The sequence below is a fragment of the Mytilus edulis genome, chromosome 1, assembly GCF_963676685.1.
Source record: "Mytilus edulis chromosome 1, xbMytEdul2.2, whole genome shotgun sequence".
Lineage (NCBI taxonomy): Eukaryota > Metazoa > Mollusca > Bivalvia > Mytilida > Mytilidae > Mytilus > Mytilus edulis.
The window spans coordinates 118188114-118210914 of NC_092344.1; the positions used below are offsets into that span (position 1 = coordinate 118188114).

Consider the following 22801-nt stretch of genomic DNA (forward strand, 5'->3'; position numbering starts at 1 on the left):
ATCCCATTTGAAACATTAATTTATCTGTAAATGAATCTCTTTCAGTAAACTAACCGACAGATGAAATATTGATATATTGTTAACAATAGATAGAATTAGAGATGGTAGAAATAAGAAGAAATCAATCATTCAGGAAAAGGATTATCTGATCTCTGTATAAATCTCTTGATTTACATCAAATTTTAATGAACTAATTGGCATCTCTCCATAATGAAGGTTCAGTCAACTTTTGTGTGTCCAGTATCATATTGATTTTTATTCAACTAAACAAAGCTGAAAGGGATATCGCCTTTAATTAAGTAATCAAATTACTGTACTTCAGAAATAATAGAGATTTTTTTATTAATTCCAAAAGAATGGGATAGTATCAGGTTTGAAAAAGAGAGTTGAAAGATATCAGAGGGACACCCAATTAAGTCAAAAATAAACAGAAAGCAGCATGGGTAAAATAGAAAAAGACAAACAGACAAACAAAAGTAGACAAAACACAACATGAAAAACTTAAGACTGAGCAACACGAACCTCACCACTATATCTATTCAAGTTGACTTTTCACTGATGAATTACTGCAAATTGTGTATTGGATGAGGAATTATGTTATTGTTTACATATTTCACTATCAGTTGCAAACAAGACTATGCTGTATCGGATTTGCTAATTGTTGAAGGTGGTACGGTGAACCACAGTTGTTAATTTCTGTGTTATTTGGTCACTTGTGATGAGATGTATCATCGGCAATCATACCACATCTTTTTTTATTGATATATGTAATTTTGATAACAAGAAAATCAACATGGTATACCAATTATTTGTTTAGTTAAGTTGCTGAGTAAGATTAAACTCAAAGAACCTTAACATTGTCATGGGTAAAAGACATCTGTCAGACTGATATGTCTCTTTGACACATTCCCCATTTCCATTCTCAATTTTACCTATAACTTGTTTACATTATACAATATACCAAACATGCCCTGCTATTTATTGTTATTGAGAATATGCCCTTACTACAAAATCTCAACATGCAATTCCATTAAGACCTTGTCTTTCAATCATTCAACTTTATCCAGAGCTCAAATACAAAATCTGGTATTTTGATTGGTTGGTTTTTGAGTCTTAAGTATGTTAATTTTACTCAAAATGCTTATGGCTGTAAGCCAAGTTGTTCCTGTCAAACATGCAGCATTCTTGGGTTCACATATTGCCTTTCTTTATTTAAAGAAAGCTATTTTATTTGGGCATGGTCAGAAAAGATAACCTGGTAATGCTGTCATGTTTGTAAATGGTTACCAGTTGAAGTGGAATAGGGTATAATTCATAATCTACGGTAATCAAATTCTTATCTTCAGTTGCAATTTGTTAATAAGAATTTGAAAAGAGGTACTAACTGTGAAAAAAGTGTAATCCTCATTAGTCCCAGAAACATATGTTGAACACACTAAAATAAATCATCATACACTAAACAGTGCTGCTGTTAGTGAACTACTAGATTGCTATACTGTAAAATAAATCATCCTACATTAAACAGTGCTCACTAACTGTTAGTGAACTATTAGATTGCTATACTGTAAAATAAATCATCCTACATTAAACAGTGCTCACTAACTGTTAGTGAACTATTAGATTGCTATACTGTAAAATAAATCATCCTACATTAAACAGTGCTCACTAACTGTTAGTGAACTATTAGATTGCTATACTGTAAAATAAATCATCCTACATTAAACAGTGCTCACTAACTGTTAGTGAACTATTAGATTGCTATACTGTAAAATAAATCATCCTACATTAAACAGTGCTCACTAACTGTTAGTGAACTATTAGATTGCTATACTGTAAAATAAATCATCCTACATTAAACAGTGCTCACTAACTGTTAGTGAACTATTAGATTGCTATACTGTAAAATAAATCATCCTACATTAAACAGTGCTCACTAACTGTTAGTGAACTATTAGATTGCTATACTGTAAAATAGAGACTAAAGATACCAAAGGGATATTCAAACTCCATTGAAAACCTACTGAGAATGCCAATGATGGCAAGAAAGAGAACACAAATAATTGTTATTGATATTGAATACTGTAAAAAGTAATAAAGTATGGGATAGCAATTGATTGATTGTATTAATTCATATTTTGGTTGATTTATTATATCAAACAATGATGGAAAGTTGCTGAAATATGTTCCTTCAATACCTTGACAATAATTTGACTGTCTCTGACTGTCTTTGTAAGGTAAACAATCATTTACATGAATGGTTACATAACTCTTACATAAGTAGAAGTTGTGTAAGACCAATGACATAACTAATCCATCAGAGTTCACTTAAATACTGGGTGTTAGCAGTACTTTAAACACTAGATCATGATAATTTCTGGGTAATTTGCAGATCTCAATTATATGCAAATCTCTACGGAATAGACAAAACTGTAATAAACACTGGAATTATGGAAAACATTCAATCTTTGTTTTAGTATTGCTCAGAAGTAAACAGAATAAAGTGTTAAAGCCTATAACAATACAAATAATTTTATATTTTGTTGCCGGTGCATTACCACTACATTTGCGTGCAAAAATCATTACGTTTGCACGCATTACCACTACATTTGTGCGCAAAAATCATAACGTTTGCGTGCAGCTTTTGATTACATTTGCACGCATATTTTTGACAGGTAAACTCAGGTAAAATAAGATAATAATACTTATTTATTTATTAATTTGTTCAATTATTTACAAGTATCAGTACCCCTTCCATTAGTATAAGTCTCATAAGGCAGGGAAAAAAGAGATAAAGCCACATATTTTTTTCGATTTTCAGATACAATTCAACAAATCAAAGGTGAATGCAAAAATCTGTGACCTAGCCCATTTATTGAATTATATATAACGGAGTTTATACTTAGTTTTAGAATTCAATATGAACAATATATAATTTGAATTAACAAACTATTTTTAAATTTAATATGAAAATACCAAAAAAATATAGCCATTTATAATTTAATTTAATTTTTATTTATATTTTTGCCTGAGATTACCTGTAAAACAGACATTTGTAGTATCTGACTTGCAGTCTTCAAACACTTACCCAAACAGACATTTGTAGTATCTGACTTACAGTCTTCAAACATTAAAAGGTTCTTTATAAATATATCTAATTGTTTACATGGCAGAAGTAGAATTTGGATATCTTTATACACGATTGAATGTAATGGTCAAAAACCTGTTTTATATTGCAGTGATTTTAGTGTTATGAGATCTTTAACAGGGCATTGAGGATTGAATGGGGGGCTCCAGTCATGCTTTAATGATTCCCTATATAATCAACCAAATTTTTCCCACGAAAGGTGGGGATCGGGCCCCCCAGGCCCCCCCCCCCCCTGTATCCGTCTATGGGATTTATGATGAAGAATACATGTAGATTTTTAAAGTTACCATTACAGTGATACCATTGGAGAGATGACTTTGATAACATCTTAGAAATACATGTACCATATGAATGTGCTATATATTGTACAAGTTAATGTAAAATGAAACTACTTTTTGTTTTGAATGAATCAATGAAGGTCAGAGTAACAGTGGGGTAGTTTAAGAATGAATCAATGAAGGTCAGAGTAACAGTAGGGGTAGTTTAAGAATGAACCAATGAAGGTCAGAGTAACAGTAGGGGTAGATTAAGAATGAATCAGTGAAGGTCAGAGTAACAGTAGGGGTAGTTTAAGAATGAATCAATGAAGGTCAGAGTAACAGTAGGGGTAGTTTAAGAATGAACCAATGAAGGTCAGAGTAACAGTAGGGGTAGTTTAAGAATGAATCAGTGAAGGTCAGAGTAACAGTAGGGGTAGTTTAAGAATGAATCAATGAAGGTCAGAGTAACAGTAGGGGTAGTTTAAGAATGAACCAATGAAGGTCAGAGTAACAGTAGGGGTAGTTTAAGAATGAACCAGTGAAGGTCAGAGTAACAGTAGGGGTAGTTTAAGAATGAACCAATGAAGGTCAGAGTAACAGTAGGGGTAGTTTAAGAATGAACCAATGAAGGTCAGAGTAACAGTAGGGGTAGTTTAAGAATGAACCAATGAAGGTCAGAGTAACAGTAGGGGTAGTTTAAGAATGAATCAATGAAGGTCAGAGTAACAGTAGGGGTAGTTTAAGAATGAACCAATGAAGGTCAGAGTAACAGTAGGGGTAGTTTAAGAATGAACCAATGAAGGTCAGAGTAACAGTAGGGGTAGTTTAAGAATGAATCAATGAAGGTCAGAGTAACAGTAGGGGTAGTTTAAAAATGAACCAATGAAGGTCAGAGTAACAGTAGGGGTAGTTTAAGAATGAACCAATGAAGGTCAGAGTAACAGTAGGGGTAGTTTCAGAATGAATCAATGAAGGTCAGAGTAACAGTAGGGGTAGTTTCAGAATGAACCAATGAAGGTCAGAGTAACAGTAGGGGTAGTTTAAGAATGAACCAATGAAGGTCAGAGTAACAGTAGGGGTAGTTTAAGAATGAATCAATGAAGGTCAGAGTAACAGTAGGGGTAGTTTAAGAATGAATCAATGAAGGTCAGAGTAACAGTAGGGGTAGTTTAAGAATGAATCAATGAAGGTCAGAGTAACAGTAGGGGTAGTTTAAGAATGAATCAATGAAGGTCAGAGTAACAGTAGGGGTAGTTTATGAAGGTCAGAGTAACAGTAGGGGTAGTTTATGAAGGTCAGAGTAACAGTAGGGGTAGTTTATGAAGGTCAGAGTAACAGTAGGGGTAGTTTATGAAGGTCAGAGTAACAGTAGGGGTAGTTTATGAAGGTCAGAGTAACAGTAGGGGTAGTTTATGAAGGTCAGAGTAACAGTAGGGGTAGTTTATGAAGGTCAGAGTAACAGTAGGGGTAGTTTATGAAGGTCAGAGTAACAGTAGGGGTCAATGAAGGTCAGAGTAACAGTAGGGGTCAATGAAGGTCAGAGTAACAGTAGGGGTCAATGAAGGTCAGAGTAACAGTAGGGGTAGTTTATGAAGGTCAGAGTAACAGTAGGGGTCAATGAAGGTCAGAGTAACATTAGGGGTAGTTTAATTTTCAAGTCTTAAGTTGTAAATGTCAAGTTTAGAATTTCAAATTAAAATTTTCAACAATCAGTTAAGAAATCTGTCATCCTGGGAAAGAGTCTATCGAGTGAATGGATTATTCGAGTTAATTGATGATAGATAAGTCTGCAACTTAATTATCCGAGAGAAATAAGTATGTACTGTTCCGATTATAAAAACTGTACCATTAATTATTAAAGCCATTATATGAATAATACGGCTTCTATTTATATTATCATGTTTGGCCACACATCTTAGAATATTGTTTGTTTTCTGTCATAATTTGTTCTTACAAGAAAAAGACTTTATTCTTTTGAAACCCAAGTTGAAATCGCTGTAGTATATGTAGGATTAGATTTCCCTCATTTTGTTGCTATTCAGGCTACAACTTCAGTGTAATTAATTAACCTTGCTGAGAATATGGCTTCATGTCTCAAATAAAATCTTTTATCAAAGGTCAATTCTGTTATTGACAGACCATTAATAGATTGAGATGACTGGGTATTAAGTCATTCCTCATCATTATTGGGTATCATGTGTAAAATTCAAGGATATAATAGATGAGAAGATGATCTATATTTGCTTTGAAATATATGTTTATTAAGAGATAATTAGAGAACTGCTAAAACGCATATTAGTTGATGTGGGTAAGAATAGACAATCACATATTCTAAACTAATAATATATTTTATTCCACTGCATGTTGATTTTGATAGCGAAATTAATATTTGATGTTGAACAAAACTTCATATTCCCCTCTGAGTATCATATTCCCCTCAGAGTATCATTTTCTGCTCTGAACGTAGGGATTGCCTTGTGCGACCCGGGTTTATTTTTAAAATTATTTCAAATATAAAAACAGAAAAGAATAAATAAATAATTAACTTTAAAATGGTACGGTTTAATATCATTGTCTATGTTGTGTCGAGTTATAAAACAAAACAGATAAGAAAACAATTATGTAATTTTTATATTCAGAAGTAAAAAAAAGGTATAGGCAATGGAATAAAACATTCATTTCCCTTGGCTTCGGGAAACATAAAGATTTTGTTCACTCTCGTAAAGTCATATTTCCCTCAGGCGATTCGCTCGTGACATATAATTTTTCTTGGGTGAACAAATCTTCATATTTCCCTCTGGCACGGGAAATAAATGTATAGTAACTTCAAGGTCGATATATAAGGCAATAATATATTGTAAACTTCAAGGTCAATATATAAAGGCAATAACATATTCTTAATTTCAAGGTCAATATATAAAGGCAATAACATATTCTAAACTTCAAGGTCAATATATAAAGGCAATAATATATTGTAAACTTCAAGGTCAATATATAAAGGCAATAACATATTGTAAACTTCAAGGTCAATATATAAAGGCAATAATATATTGTAAACTTCAAGGTCAATATATAAAGGCAATAACATATTCTAAACTTCAAGGTCAATATATGAAGGCAATAATATATTGTAAACTTCAAGGTCAATATATAAAGGCAATAACATATTCTTAATTTCAAGGTCAACATATAAAGGCAATCACATATTCTTAATTTCTAGGTCAATATATAAAGGCAATAACATATTCTAAACTTCAAGGTCAATATATAAAGGCAATAACATATTGTAAACTTCAAGGTCAATATATAAAGGCAATAACATATTCTTAATTTCAAGGTCAATATATAAAGGCAATAATATATTGTAAACTTCAAGGTCAATATATAAAGGCAATAATATATTGTAAACTTCATGGTCAATATATACTGTTTAGATCTTTTCAGACATTACAGTTATCTTAAGATCAATTGGTGATTCTTGCTACTGGTACTAGGAGATGAAAACTAAAAAATGGGTTGAACTATGATTAACAATATCATTTGCTAAACTTTTCGACTAAAATGTATACAAACAACTTTGCATGTTGGAAATGATACACGCAAAGGAACATTTCTGATTATACCACATCAATCTATGCCATGTTAAGTTCAATAGAATTATGTATTACAAAAAGACAATGTCTTTTTCATCAACAGAAACAAATTTTTCTTTGGTTTGAATTTCAAAAGTAAGAGTAAAATCAATAGAATACTGACACATTGTTAGATTACGTTATATGATATGTGAAGAAACAATTGTAGATGAGTCTGGACTGTAGGGATTAGACATTAGCTTGATGTTGTTATTAGGCCGTTACAGTCAATACTGTCAGGAAAATGATACAGAATGTTGTGGCAAAGACAATACAGATATAATGTTGTGGCAAAGACAATACAGATATAATGTTGTGGCAAAGACAATACAGATATAATGTTGTGGCAAAGACAATACAGATATAATGTTGTGGCAAAGACAATACAGATATAATGTTGTGGCAAAGACAATACAGATATAATGTTGTGGCAAAGACAATACAGATATAATGTTGTGGCAAAGACAATAAATACTATCAGGAAGATGATACAGCTATAATGTTGTGGCAAAGACAAGGAAGATGATACAGATGTAATGTTGTGGAAAAGACAATATTTAACAAACAATGACATGTTTCTCTTGTTACCATTGATTACTTAAGCTTGACACAACAATGCCTTATAGATAATTACAGCTTTCCATTCTATCACACTATTTCTCTTTAGCAATGATTATATCAGTGTAAAGTTTTGCAGTTTTACGTCAATGTTGACTATCAATGGTTTCTTTCTTTTCTGTGAATTTAACTATCATAAAATTGATAGTTGTAGGGCAAAACATTTTACCTGGAATGTACTTAGCATAATGTGTACAATTAACACGTGAATGGTATACTTTCTCCATTTGAAAAAAATGTTGATCTCTGCCAAGCTATCAATCTGACAGTACATAGATATGTACCACAGTTCCCCATCTGACTGTACATTAAAACTTGCCAAGTGTTCAATCTGACCATACACATAAACTTGCCAAGTTATCCATCTGACAGCTAGTTCATAGATATTCAAACTTTTTATACAATGATGTCGTGTTCTGTCACTCATTCAAAGTAACTTAGCACATTCTTACAATTTTTATATGCTCGTCAAAATTTTGACGGGATGTATTATGGTATACAAATGTCCGTTGTCTGTCCGTCTGTCTGTCTGAATGGCGTAAACATGTCACACCATAACTTGAGAACGACTTATCTTAATTTCATGAAACTTAATATAGTTGTTTCTTATGATGTTCAAATGATCTGTATACTTTTTGGTGAAAATAAGATTTAAACTTTTTGAGTTACGGCACTTTGTAACTAAATCAGTGGTGTAATTTTTTTTCACATGTCGCACCGTATCTCAAAAACGATTCTTGATTATTGCTTAAAACTTTACACACTTTTTAGTTGTAATAATCTTAATATCTGTATACTTTTTGGTGAAGATTCAAAATTTCATTTTTGAGTTATTGAGTATTTTGTAAAAAAAGGGGAGGGGGTTTTTACATGTCGTGCTGTGTCTCAAAAATGATTTATGATTATTGCTTAAAACTTTACACACTTTTTTGTTATATTAATCTAAAGATCTGTATACTTTTTGGTGATGACTCAAAATTTCATTTTTGAGTTATTAAGTATTTTGTAAAAAAGGGGAGTTTTTTTTTACATGTCGCGGTATCTCAAAAACAATTTATGATTATTGCTTGAAACTGTACACACTTTTTTGTTATATTAATCTTAAGATCTGTATACTTTTTGGTTTGATTAAAAAATTTATTTTAGTGATATTTAGTTTTTTGTAAATAAAAAACAGGGGGGGGGGTTTACATGTCCCGCTGTAAAAAATAAATGGTTAGTGCTTAAAACTTTCTCAGAAACTATTTATGATTATTGCATAAAACTTCCACACAAGATGTCGGGCGTATCATGCGCTCATGGCGCAGCTGTTTATTACTCATTTGGGAAAAATAATAAAAATTTGTTAAATATATATATTATTGAATGGCTGTTAATCAAAATGCTTATTAAAAAAAGTTGTTGATTATATAGGGAATCACTGAAGCATGACAGGAGCAGGCCCCCTCTTAAATAATCAGTCTCGCAGGGCCCTCTCTCTTATGAAAATTTCTGGATCTGCCACTTGACAAGCAAACTTATTATAAGGTGGTTGTATTCCTGCTATTATTGACACTCAGGGATAACTAACTATTTGTCATATCCAATAATTACTTGATGGTCGAAACATTTAATCATTTTGTGATATTATTAATTATATTGATATTACTCTACGTCCTCACACATGGGAAATTATTGTTATGCATCTAACAGGTTCAATTTAATGCATGTACTTTTACTTTCTTTCACATTGTAAAATAATCATTCAATTTAATCAGATTTAAATTGGAAGAAAATTTGTTTTTTTTGTGATGAGTTGTATTGTAGAATGATTGTGTCAATTTGATTGGTAATTGTCAGTTGACATTACAACACTCCCCTTCTTCACAGTGTTGCCCTATTTACACTTGAATCTGTCCGATACTGTCACTTAACCTATATTCTGTAAATGGTATACAAACATGCCTTGACATACTCCTTATTGGAAGAACAGCTTTTATTTCTTGACACTTTTAACAGTTTTTAAGATAAACAAATTTAAAGTCCAACTGAATTATGCAGTATGTTGGTGTTTAATTTAAGAGCAGTTGGTATAGGTCTGTTGTCATTTTTTTTCACTTGTTAAAATAATAAACAGGTTGGTCGATTGAAATCAGATAAATGATAATAAGTTTAGCACAAAGATACCCTGCTTTGTACTGTTCCAACAGGTTGGATATTTTATAAATTTTAAAATCTCGGTTGACTAACATGTCATAGATGAGTTTGCTATCATGAGATTTTTTATTTTATGTTTTCTACTGAATGAGTTTGTTGGAACTACTTGTGATATATCAGTGACATTTTCTATAAAGTGACATCACTATCAGTTCATCTCAGTTTGATGGTCATTTTTATACGCCCGGCAACGGGACGTATTATGGTTTACAAATGTCCGGTGTCCGTCCGTCTGTCTGTCCCTCTGTCTGTCTGTCTGGCATAAACATGTCGCACCGTAACTTGAGAACGTAACTTGAGAACGAAGTATCCAAATTTCATGAAACTTAATATGTTTGTTTCTTATGATGGTCAAACGATCTGTATACTTTCTGGTGAAAATAAGAATAAAACTTTTTGAGTTACGGCACTTTGTTACTAAAACAGGGGTGTGTTTTTTTCACATGTCACACTGTATCTCAAAAACGATTCTTCATTATTGCTTAAAACTTTACACACTTCTTAGTTATATTAATCTCAAAATATCTTTAAACTTTTTGGTGATGATTTAAAATTTCATTTTTGAGTTATTGAGTATTTTGAAAAAAGGGGGAGGGGGTTTTTACATGTCGCGCTGTATCAAAAAAACCAATTTATGATTATTGCTTTAAACTTTACACACTTCTTTGTTATAATAATCTAAAGATCGGTATACTTTTTGGTTTTGATTCAAAATTCTATTTTTGAGTTTTTTGAGTATTTTGTAAAAAAGGGGATGTTTTTTTTACATGTCGCGCAGTATCTCAAAAACAATTTATGATTATTGCTTAAAACTTTAAACACTTTTTTATATATATTAATCTAAAGATCTGTTAACTTTTTGGTTTTGATTCAAAATTTTATTTTAGTGATATTTAATTTTTTGTAAAAAAAAAAAAAAAACCAGGGTCGGAGGGTGGTTGGGGGGTTTCACATGTCCCACTGTGTCTCAAAAACAATTTATGGTTATTGCATAAAACTTTTCCAGAAACTATTTTTGATTATTGCATAAAACAGCTGTTTATTAAGTGTTGTTCTCAGACTTTCATTGTTCACTTTGAATTGTTATGCAATGTTGTTGTTCATCAGATTGTCTTTTTCTAAATTTTGTGTTGACAAGTAAGACACATCTCTGTGTCAACATTTTACTACTTGGAGTTTCTACAATTTCTCTTGAGTTATTGTATGATTGGAAATATTAAACCTGTCACTTATTTGTCACTTCTATTTTGTAATGAACAATAATAAAAATAAAAGTTGTCATGTAATTCTTGAAAGGAATTGCTACCATCATCCATGGTTGTTAAAATCTGCACTGAGCCACACTGACAATAATTACTTGCTTTAATCTGACCACTGTCCAGCTATAAAGGGGAATCGTTATGAGATGTCATTAATGTAATGTCCTGAAATGTGATTGGATATACTGCATTTACCATGCTAAAATAAGATCAAATTACTGAGAGACCCCTCTTAAATTATAGAAATATATCCTTTTGAATTAGACATAATATCTAACATCCTCATGGGTGTACCTACTACTTATATGTCAGGGAATACTGTTATAGTTATAATTATTGACGGACCTTGATGCTGGTACTGGACAGTATAAATCTCAGCTGAGAATTGACAAGTTAATCAGTATACCTCTATAATGTTCTGTCCTCTGTGTTTACATCTAATCTTGTACCTTATAATATATGTTATGAAAATTATCATCTGTATAATGTCATATATAAGTAAAAGTTTTCAATGTTCAGTAATGCATTATATTGATCTTGGATAAAACCTGATCCATTTTCATCCCTGTGTTAAACCATTACTATAGACGTGCTTTTTATTACTCATTTTTAATTTTATGTGTTTTAGATAAGAAAAAATATGTAGTTATGATTTAATAGACTTGCAGCTGATTATTTGAAGATTAAGTAATCTAAACATTTTCATTTCTTACGTCTTTTGGGACATTCTTGTTATATTTTGATATGTTTGTATGATCTCAAGTATTTCGAATATTTGGTTATATTTAGGAATTTTGTTTCGGGTGAATGCATGTAATTAAAAGTTATAAGATTTTTTCTTGATAATAATTTTGATAATAACTGCCTTGACTATGAGATGAATTATCCCAGGTTTCTACTCCTCATTTGGTTTATGAGATACTGACTCCATGGATAGCATGTTGATTAGGTGACAAGGCAGAGGACTATAGGGAATAATTTTGCAATGGAAATTCTTTGCAGAAATGCTTTATAATATTATAAAGTTCTTTTCTATAATGGAATCGATGTCTAAGATTTTTTACAATGAGTGGTATTGCCAGACATATAATATATTTAATGACAGTAAATGAAATATATTATGCAAACCTATTGTAATGTTACAAAAACCAACATTTTACTTGGTCAATTGACCAATTTACTATGGAGCCACATTCAAAATGATACCAACTGACCGGCAACTCAACCATGTATGAATAAACAATTTGTATGGAATAATGAAAGTTTGTACCCACCCATAAAGCCATTGTATTTAATAAAAACATTTAATGATTTCATGGCCTTCAAGAAATTCTACATTAATCAGTAGATTATTATTTTATAATTTAAATTCAACCCATCTTTTGAAGCAGGCTGCCCTTGAATTTAATCCAGCGTTCTAATTTGAAATCTATATCCATTCATTTTGTCTATTACTTTTAGATTTCCCCATCTTACTTGTATCTCCACAGACAACACATGATATGCAGTCTACTATATTATGAATTCAGAAATTATTGTGTGCATTTATTATTACGATTTTGTCATTTTAGACTAAAACGCGATTTAAAGAAAAATCCTGTTTAATTCATATAAAGAAATCAAAATGGGAATTTTTGCGTTTCTAACACTGTCGTATTTTTCAGAATAATAAAACATCGCAATAATTTCTGAATTTTTAGTATATATCCTCCTGACATTCGTACCTTGTTTCATAAATGTTTTTCTTAATTTAAACCCACAAAAAATTCGGTGAATTCAAATGTGTATTAATCATGGACAAACCTGCACTTTTGTTTTAGAATTGTCATAATGAATAGAAATACTTAAAATAAGTGAGTAAATGTCACAAAGTTGGATGTCCTTAAGTCAGTTGTACAACAAAAGTTGAAAACTTTTACCATAGTCTCTTGGAAATCTGCTTTCTATCATAGCAGTTAGAGTTCCATAGAAATATGATTATTTTCCATAATGTGACAATAATATAGTTACATGTGAATTTAATCTGTGCAGTATAGATTTAAAGTGTTGAGATGAGATAAAGAAGCTATTGAAGAGGTTGTAGAGATTTGAACGATTGTTTAAACTCCTTGTATAGAATTGGCTATTTCCTTTCGTTATTATTTATTCATTATTATTTCTAACATTATCAATAGTTTCCTATAACATCCTTCCCTACTTATCAGTGTTTGATATTAATTGATTAGATAGACATTTACCCATGAGACAGTCCCCTTAAGAACTACTGTAATGACGTACATTGTCAAATTTATCTCTATAGAGTTGCTCATGTGGAAAACCATTGCAAAACGTTTATTTTCATGGGATTTTTTTTTACCTTTATCAGGAAAAATTAAACAACTGTGTTAAAAGGTAGAATTTGTGACTTAACTGAGCGTAATTGTCAACCTTATTAACTTGCTAGTTTAGCCGTTTTATGATTGAAACCATGAAGTTAACTACATTAGAACCTATAATCGGCAATCCCATAACCAAGAGAATTTAGTTCATTCGTAAAAAGTTTTATGTTCCAAATTAGAGGAAATGATTAGAATGGAGACCGCTAAGAAAATTGAAATCTTACAGCGCTAGAGAAATTAAAAGTGTTATAAGGAAGTTTGTAATTTGTATTAGATTGAAATTACAGGGAGGTTTTAGCATACTGACTCAGTGGAGGTTTTTTCGTGGATACTTTTATGTTTCATCAATAGGCATAATTGCTGCACAGAAGGAAATGATTCTCTGATTTAATTAACCTGTCAGAAACTCGTTAGGAGCTCATTAAGGTGTAATTGTCTGCAAACGAAAGGGCTGCTAATTAATTTGGCATTTTATTAATATTTTAGATAGGGATTACAGAAGGCTAAGAAAATTTAAATAAGAATGTATATAATGTTAGAAGGAAACTGAGCCATGATTGACGTAAATTCTTGTGAGATAGTTACAGTATGTGATTAGCTTTTTCCGATACTGTAATGTGATATCTTGACATGGTACATCCGACAAACCCTCCAAAGTGTGGCATTGTTTACAGAATTATATTATTGCAGAAAATCAAATATTTGTGAAATCTAGGATTTTTTTTAAAGTGTTTGGGATATATTCATATTTAATCAATCAATAACAAATATTGCTATAATGATATTCAAAATAAACATATAAATGTCACATGTTATAGGAAAGTTAAGCCTAATGTGTCCTAGTCAAACAGTATAATAATGCAATATACACATTTTTATTGAGAAAAAAAAAAGAAACTACTAAAAAAGTTGGATGAAATAGTTTCGTGTGTGATTTATCACTACAGCTGTTGATAAATATTTGAGGTTCGAAGGACGTTGTATGACACTGTCAATATTTACTTTTGAATGATCTGTAGTAATTGTTAAATCAATCCTAACTGTTTATAAACAAGGTGTTAAGTGGAAAGTAATTCTTGTAAAGTACATATACTGTAATATTACTCTTAACCTCAGTAATACCTTAGTGTATATTTGTTTTGGAATAATTAATACCGTTTCAGGGATTAACATTTTTCGTGACATGTATTAGTTCTCTGATTTCTTCAGACTAACCCATTGGAATATCTTGACATAAATTTATTGCATAATTTATTTTCCAAACGTAGATATTTAAAATATTCATGATCGATTTAAATTTTTGTCAACATTTTTGTTTTGACTATAAACATACTGACCCACAGAGTTTTACATAGTGGACAAAGAATGTCTGATGAAGTGGAATGATTAATAGATCTGTGGACAATTCGATTCAACGTTTAAGGAAGCATCCAGCAGATTTAATCCATCTCATTGCTAGAGAAAATATTAATAGGAAAGTTATATTTTACAATTCAAACCTATAAAATCTGTGTGTTATGATAGATAAGCCTTCTAATATGATGTAGGATTGAATTCAATGAGATTTTCATTTTTGCAATTCCGCAATAAAAAGCCATGTTGACTGTCCCGACAATACAAGAACCTAAGAGAAGACATTCTTGGATATGGTAAGTCAAGAAATATTCTTATATCATTCAAAAAAATTGTAAAAATAAATATTAAGAACGTTTTGAAAAAATTAGTTAAATTTTTTTTTTTCCCAATGGAAATAAACATGAAAAGTTGTAAAATTTAATTGATAAGACTTTTAATGCCATTTGATTCGAAATGAATTTTTCAACCACAAAAAATAATTGAAGTAGGAAGTTTATGACCATTTGATGAAAAGGAGCAAAAGAAAAATATTAAACATGTAAAGAGTGCTTTACAGGTAAAAACGTAAAAACATTGTAAAAAATGATTGAAAATCCCCATGAAACCGACTAGACATATTCCAGTGGGTCCTGATTCTTTGACAAAAGTGCCAAAGGTTAATGTATAACAGGTTAACAAAGATGAATAACCTTGTTGTATTGCTTTATCTGATATAATAATTACTGTTTTCTCCCTACTCCAGATAAGGAAGGGTATATAATAACATAGATCATTCATCCTTTATTTCCTCAGTTTGTAGATATGCTATTATTGTTTAATTTTCTTGCTTATTCAGCTCTTTACAGTTTGTGATAGCGAGCTATTTCCATCCAATATCTTCTCTAGGTTATATTTTGATTTTCCCAGTACTTTATTCTGCCCATTTTCTTTTTTCTAAAGGGTTTGTGTGCAGTCTAGATTTTAAAATTGGTTTAGTTTTTGAAACATTAGTAGAGATTGTCAAGACTTTATTATAAATGCATTTTCTGATTACACATGAAATATTTGTCACTGGACATTAAGGAGGTGAACAATCTAAAGCAAAAGGCATACATTAAACCTTTTGGTAGCATTGGCTATGATCTTCGGGTTCACTGTTAACCTATAACCTAATATATGATAAATTATAACAATTGATTATTATTTTACTAAGAAATTAAACTGAATGTTAAAGTTATGGATAGTGAAGTAATATTAAGGAGAGATTCATAGAAAACAATTTGTTGGTTATATTTATCTTATCTTATATTGAAAAGATTTTTTTCATCAGAATATTCTCTTAATAAATCCTTTTTTGTGCTGGAAAAGTAAACAGGAACAATAAATCAATCTTCTAAATCTGTACCAGAATGGTTAATTTTGTACTTTGAGTTTGATGGAGTTGTTGTATTTTAATTGTATGCTTTTAAAGTGTCACACTATTAACATAAATAGTTTAGATGCATTAAGATCCAGGCATCTGAATACTGACTGGATGTTCAGATTGTTAATGTTCATGTCTAATCCCCTTTTTATGGACACCAGTTAATGTCGGCAGAACCTGTCACCAGTCTCTAACTAGGGCGGTGTGTTACTCAACATTCCTAATATTTCTGTGCAACTGTATGTGGACTTTAGTTTGTCTTTTGTCTTTTTTGCATTTGACCTTTTGTTTGTTACATACTTGTATTTATTAATTTTTTCTCTCCCCCTTGATTATTAATAATTTGACTGGATTTTTTTGGGACAATTTTTAACCTTAGAAAAAGACTTTTTGTTATAAAAGAAAATAGTTAAGTTAAGCACTTAAAAAACTAAATGACAGGCTGTTTTTGTCATTCCTTTAAATTAACAATTTATGTAGTCTATCAAATTTGATTATGTGTGGGGGAAATCAGCAAGTTGCAAGAACTAAAGTTGGTTGCTACCTTTAGACATGTTATCCTTTTTACATCGCGATGACCTAGAGGTCATTTCGATGCATTGCTATCGCCTTAATTTCCATTATGTAAATTAGCTTTGGGTTTGTATAACTGATCTATAAACATGATAAATATGCGCACATAAACGAGTGCAAAATAACATTCCTTATCGTTTGATATAAATATGTCTTTTCAATGAATAATGATAAAAATATTTTTGTTTACAACATAAATTAATAATATGAAAATGATTTGTAGTTAGATATATATATATAAGTAAAAAATCATTGATAATATCAATGCACACGTACCGACAAAATTGTGTTAACACAATTGCGGAAGAATATCTCAAAGAAAGTCTTTCGACAATACTGGCAACTCTGTAAATGTTTTGCAGGGAAAATATGAATGCCTACCCGTATTCAATCTTTTAGAAAAATTGAATTTTTACAGAAAAGTGTCCACCATGCACTTGCATTGCACTTTTATTAGAATATTAGAATAGAATGATATACAAATGGATTGAAATCATATATACATGTAACTGTTATTTTAATATAATATATAACATACACTGATTTGTATCACTACAATATAATAGTTATTACGGTGAAGTTGAATTTCCTGTCATTTATTCATCATCCACAAACTTGTCTCAGAAAAAAAAATATCACTGTATATTAACCTCAGTTTTAGGTAAAGAGATATGTGATTTTTTTCTGAGACAAGTGCTTTTGACCATCCACAAGGACTTGTGGTCATCTGATGTTCAGTACTTCAGTACTTTGATTATGTTTGTTAACTATGTACGTGTGATGCATTATGACTTTATTTGAAATTGTCAACCAATACATGCATAAAGGCTCAAGTTGTACAAAACATCACAAACTGACTTAGAAACAATAACATGTGAAAATTAATACCATCTATGTATGATGCAATGAGAGCTGATTCTTCATTATAATATGTTATTTTATATTTTGAAAACATATTTACAAATTTTTTTCATTGTTTAGTATTTTAAAAAGCAGGTATTTTTTTCTCAAATTATATTTGTAGTTTACCTGTGATGTACACTTCAAGGACACGTTTTTTTCTACTGACAATTTATCTGTTCAAGATACAAATAAGAATTTTTATTTTGTAACTTTTCGTCATGTGTGGAGATCATTTATCTTTCAGACCCACCTGCATGAAAAGCTTGTTTCGGCCAGATTGCAATCTAATTCTTAGCAAAAATTAAAAGTTTGAAAGTTTGAAAATGATTAACCAAAAGAACCTAGATTTACTTTAATGGGCCCTCTTTTGAAATGAGAATTGGGAGACATTACCAATGGAACAGAAATCTACTTTGAGATGTCCTTTATTAATGTAACTGACAGGGATTGGTTTTGTTAACCTGCCTTGATATTTTTGTTCTGTAAATAAATAATGCTTACTGATAAATGAAAGGAAAACCTGTTCTTGTAAAGTAGATATTGGCTGTGGTCTCCAGCTGACTGTGAATTGGTGGTCCTCAGCTGAATGAAATCTTTTGTAGATTTCTCTTGTTGTCTCCAGCTGGCTGAATGCTATGGTAGATTTCTCTTGTAGTCTCCAGCTGGCTGAATGCTGTTGTTCATTTCTAATCTGGTCCTCAGCTATGAATGCTATGGTTGATTTCTAATGTGGTCCCCATCTATGAATGCTATGGTTGATTTTTAAAGGGGTCCCGAGCTTTAACTGATATATTTGTAATGTTTCTTTTGTGGACCCCAGCTAACTGATATGCTTATTTATATCATGGATCCCAGCTAACTGGTATGTTTAATTCTATTGTGGACCCCAGCTTACTAATATTTTCTTTTTCTTTTGTGGACCCCAGCTAACTAATATTTTCTTTTTCTTTTGTGGACCCCAGCTAACTAATATTTTATTTTTATTTTGTGGACCCCAGCTAACTGATATGTTTGTTTCTATCATGGACTCCACCTAACTGATCTATTCATTTCTATTGTGGATCTTTGCTAAATAATTAGTTTATTTCTTTTGTGTCCCCTTTTAGCTGATATGTTAATTTTAATTCCCCAGCTATTTGATAGGTTTATAAGTCTAAATGATATTTTTATAGTGCTTGTGGACCCCAGCTATTAAACTGGTATGTTTATTATTCTTTAGTGGACCCCAGCTAACTGATTTGTTTATTTCACTTGTGGACCCCAGCTAACTGATAAACAAATACTATGATTTATTTCCGTAGTAATGTTTTCAATTTGATGTGGGAGTCACTTTACTTTGTTTCCTTGTATATTCACCTTAGCCTGCGGTCTCTTACTATATCAGCTGAAACAGTAGTTAATCAAAACACCTGTCTCCTACCTGTATGATGACCTGACATAGGTAACATATATTGATTACAACTTTGTGCAGTAGGGACTGTTTATGTTTATTTAATATGCTCCAACTCAATAGAAGAAAATCCTGGTAAGTTAGTATTTCATATACAATACAGGTAAAAACAGGTAAAAATACAAGTTGTACATTACTAAAGCTGTCAGGAGGTTACAGACCTTACTGAAATTTAAGATGAGAATGAAAGCTGTAATATGATTTTCTTATCCAGCATGTATAAGGCAGAAACCTCAATAGAATATGAGACTATGCATTAAATAATAGAAACTTAATTGAAACCTGATCTACTCTCTCTCCTATATATTTTATCCACCATTTAGTCGGGGACTAATGAGTTTGAGATTGCTTTTGTTTCATTAGCATCTCTTTAACATAACAAAAGAGAAATAAAGTAAGGGCCATTATTTTTTTGTATTTCTGTTCAAAAGTTCATATATTGGCAGAGTCATTTTCAAAATAGTTGTATTTTACATTTTCACCATAGTTTGTACTTGGCAGCCATATTTATAATGGATTTAAATGCTTTTATAAAGTTTGATACAGTTTAAAAGAAGAGCCTCCAGTATTTTTTTTTGGTTGAATAAATCTTTAAATGTAAATAATAATCTTGTTGTCATTTTAGATTTCCTGACGTAATCTTTCGATACATTATGTTACTATTATTTAAGAAGGGTTCCTCCCTCAGACTTTTGATAGTTATGATAAATTACGTTACTATTATTTAAGAAGGTCTCCTTCCTCAGACTTTTATTAATCTGTCAGAGACACAGCTGTGAAAATATTTATATCAAATATCTGCATGTCAGATTAATAAGTTTTAATTGAACCCTGATTTAATTCTGATTAAAAGTAAGATATAATGAACTAAAGATTTCTTTAAATGTGAATTTGAAAATAAAAACATTAAATTATTGCAACATTAGTTTCAGACCCACATGGAGAAAAGTAATGTTAGTTTTACTGATTTGAACAGTTTAAAAAATGAGGACAATAAGTAAAGTTGTAAGACATGTACCATTAGGTGGTATAATTGGGACAGATTTACATACAACTGGATATGTTTACTTATATGGAGAGTACTATGTTTACTTTTAGTTTACATAGTGATGAGATACGTTGTCAGTTTTGATTAGTGGTCAGCAAAATTTGAGACAACCTATGAATTACTTATTTTATAACAATAACAGTATCTTAGTACAGAACCACCTATAGGATAACATCCTATTGTTGTAAGATTGTGTCTCAGATATGGATATAGATATAGGGTTTTCAGGTGGTAATATTGCTTCTTTTGTTTGAAATGAATTTTTATACCCCATGCAATGAAGTTGCGGAGGGTATAATGTTTTTGACCCGTCCGTCCGTCAGTCTTTAATGTACTACTGCAACAGTTTGTCATCGCAACTCCTCTCAAACCACACAACAGAATTTCACGAAACCTTTTCAGATAATAAGGACATACTATGTAGTTGTGCATATCGACGGGAAATTGTGATTCAATTTTTTTTCTAGGAGTTACGCCCCTTTGAACTTATTTACTTTAATGTACTACTGCAACAGTTTGTCATCGCAACTCCTATCAAACAACACAACAGAATTTCACGAAAATCAATGTACTTCTGCAACAGTTTGTCATCTCAACTCCTCTGAAAACACACAACAGAATTTCATGAAATTTTGTAGATAATAAGGACATACTATGTATATTGACAGGAAATTATTATTCAATATTTTTTCTTATACAATTTTTTTTCTTATACTTATTTAATTTCTCCAATGACAATGTGGGGACATGGGGTATGTGAGCGTGCTCACTAAGGTTCTTTAATTGGGCATGGAATGATTTCTGGGAATAGTGGCCCATTTTAGATATGCATTGCCACCTTTCTTTCCATGTAAGACTTGAGAGGTTTCAATAATGCCTTGTGTTTATTTGGTTATTGTTGGTATGCTTTAGTCTTTTTCCAATTTTTAGTATACTAAATTGAGATTTTCACTTATATATTGTGGTTGTTTTTTTTAAAGAAAAGAAGTAAATAGCTTTAAATCGAAAATGAAAGTGAATAATTATTATTATCTAGATTATTTGCTATGGAAAGCTGCAATGTAAACTTGATATTGTCCCAAGATAAGTTACAATATAGTATTATACAGACTGCAATGTAAACTTGATATTGTCCCAAGATAAGTTACAATATACAGACTGCAATGTAAACTTAAAAGTATCATTGATTTTTAATGAACACAATATGAAACACTTTAATGCTTCCTTTTTATTGACTCTTTTACCTGAGATCTGACAACTGTATGCAGCAGACTGATTTTTTTATACAGATCAATACCATATAAATCTGATGACTAACAATTAATGGAAAATTAATCGGAAAAAAATAAACTCTTTGTTCTGTGCTGATGAGGTATTGAACCAAAAATAGTGCAATAAAAAAATTAAATCTATAAACAGAAAAGATATTTGAAACGATGACAACAAACTGAATATTACATGACCGATTTTTTTTAGCTGACCTAGGCCGAGAGCCGTAAGCTGTTGCCATCACTGACCATTCATCAGTGTTCCTTCATTAATCTTTTAGTTTCTCCTGTGAAACTTATAAGTCAATGTGGAGCAAACCATAATCAAGAATAAAGTATATAAGGTCATTTATAAAAAAGTCTTCATTTCGTTCCAAGTAGATAAATAAAAACAGTACTTGGCTTTCTTTTCCTCTGAAAATTCAAAGCCCAGCAATTTAAAACATTTATAGAAAGCCAGATTATTTTGAGTGTATTGTTACAATAATCAATCTCTGCTAATGGCAAACATGTCACCAATTATACCACATAATCCAGGTAATTAGATATAGAGGCTCTTCTTTAAATTCTTGTTTATTCATTTTGGAATTTTTCATATCTTCTTTGTATGTGTCATACCATATGAAACTTTAGTTAAACAATAATTAGATTAAAGAAGACTCTCAAAAAGTAAAAAGTTTACCATATAATTCAGGATTATGAAAAAGTCACAAAACTTAAAGGGAAATAACTCTTTAGAAATTTATTTTATTGCAAGCACAATACAAAAATCTTCAATCACACGATGAAAGGAGATTTAGACGTTGATGAAATACATCTGAAAGTTCTGTAAATTTCAAAACACAGAATATACATTAGCAATTACAGAAATGCCCAGTGCATTGGAAAATAAATTTTTAAAAATTGACGCAATTACATTAATTTCCTTTCAGGCAATTTTGTGAATTATTTAGTAGATTTGAGTGATAAGAAATTAGAGAAAGTTTAGAATCAATCTTATAATGCTGGGAGAAAAAGCCATAATTATACTGTCAAGCAGAGTTCAGTGATAACTGGCTGTGACAATGATCAAAGGATTACAGCTCATATTTAGGATCAAGACAAGGGATTAACTGTATCTGTTAGAAGAGATTTTGCAAATATATATAGCCAAAATAAAATAGAATAAAAAATAACTAAAAAATTAATAAATGTAGATAAATTATAAGATGGGAAAATAGTGTGGTCAAAGATGTCATTTCAATGATGCTTCATAAACAATGTGAATTTTTTTTTAGTTCTGATATTATCAGAATTTCTCTCCAAAATGTTTT

General features: G+C 30.8%; 1 protein-coding gene across 15 annotated transcripts in view; it reads left to right on the top strand.

The window, feature by feature from the left end:
* LOC139502669 (3',5'-cyclic-AMP phosphodiesterase 4B-like) overlaps positions 1–22801 on the top strand; it is a 255985-nt gene that overhangs the window by 113818 nt on the left and 119366 nt on the right. For 2 of the 15 annotated variants that reach the window (XM_071292295.1, XM_071292325.1), the window contains exon 1: positions 13350–15137. The exons of 11 other annotated variants lie outside the window; for them this stretch is intronic. In XM_071292295.1, the coding sequence (XP_071148396.1) occupies positions 15085–15137 (53 nt within the window). In that variant the 5' untranslated portion in view covers positions 13350–15084. Of the gene's footprint in view, positions 1–13349; positions 15138–19134; positions 19248–22801 lie in introns of those variants that run through there. 2 more of the 15 variants (XM_071292333.1, XM_071292315.1) reach the window with 2 other exon arrangements.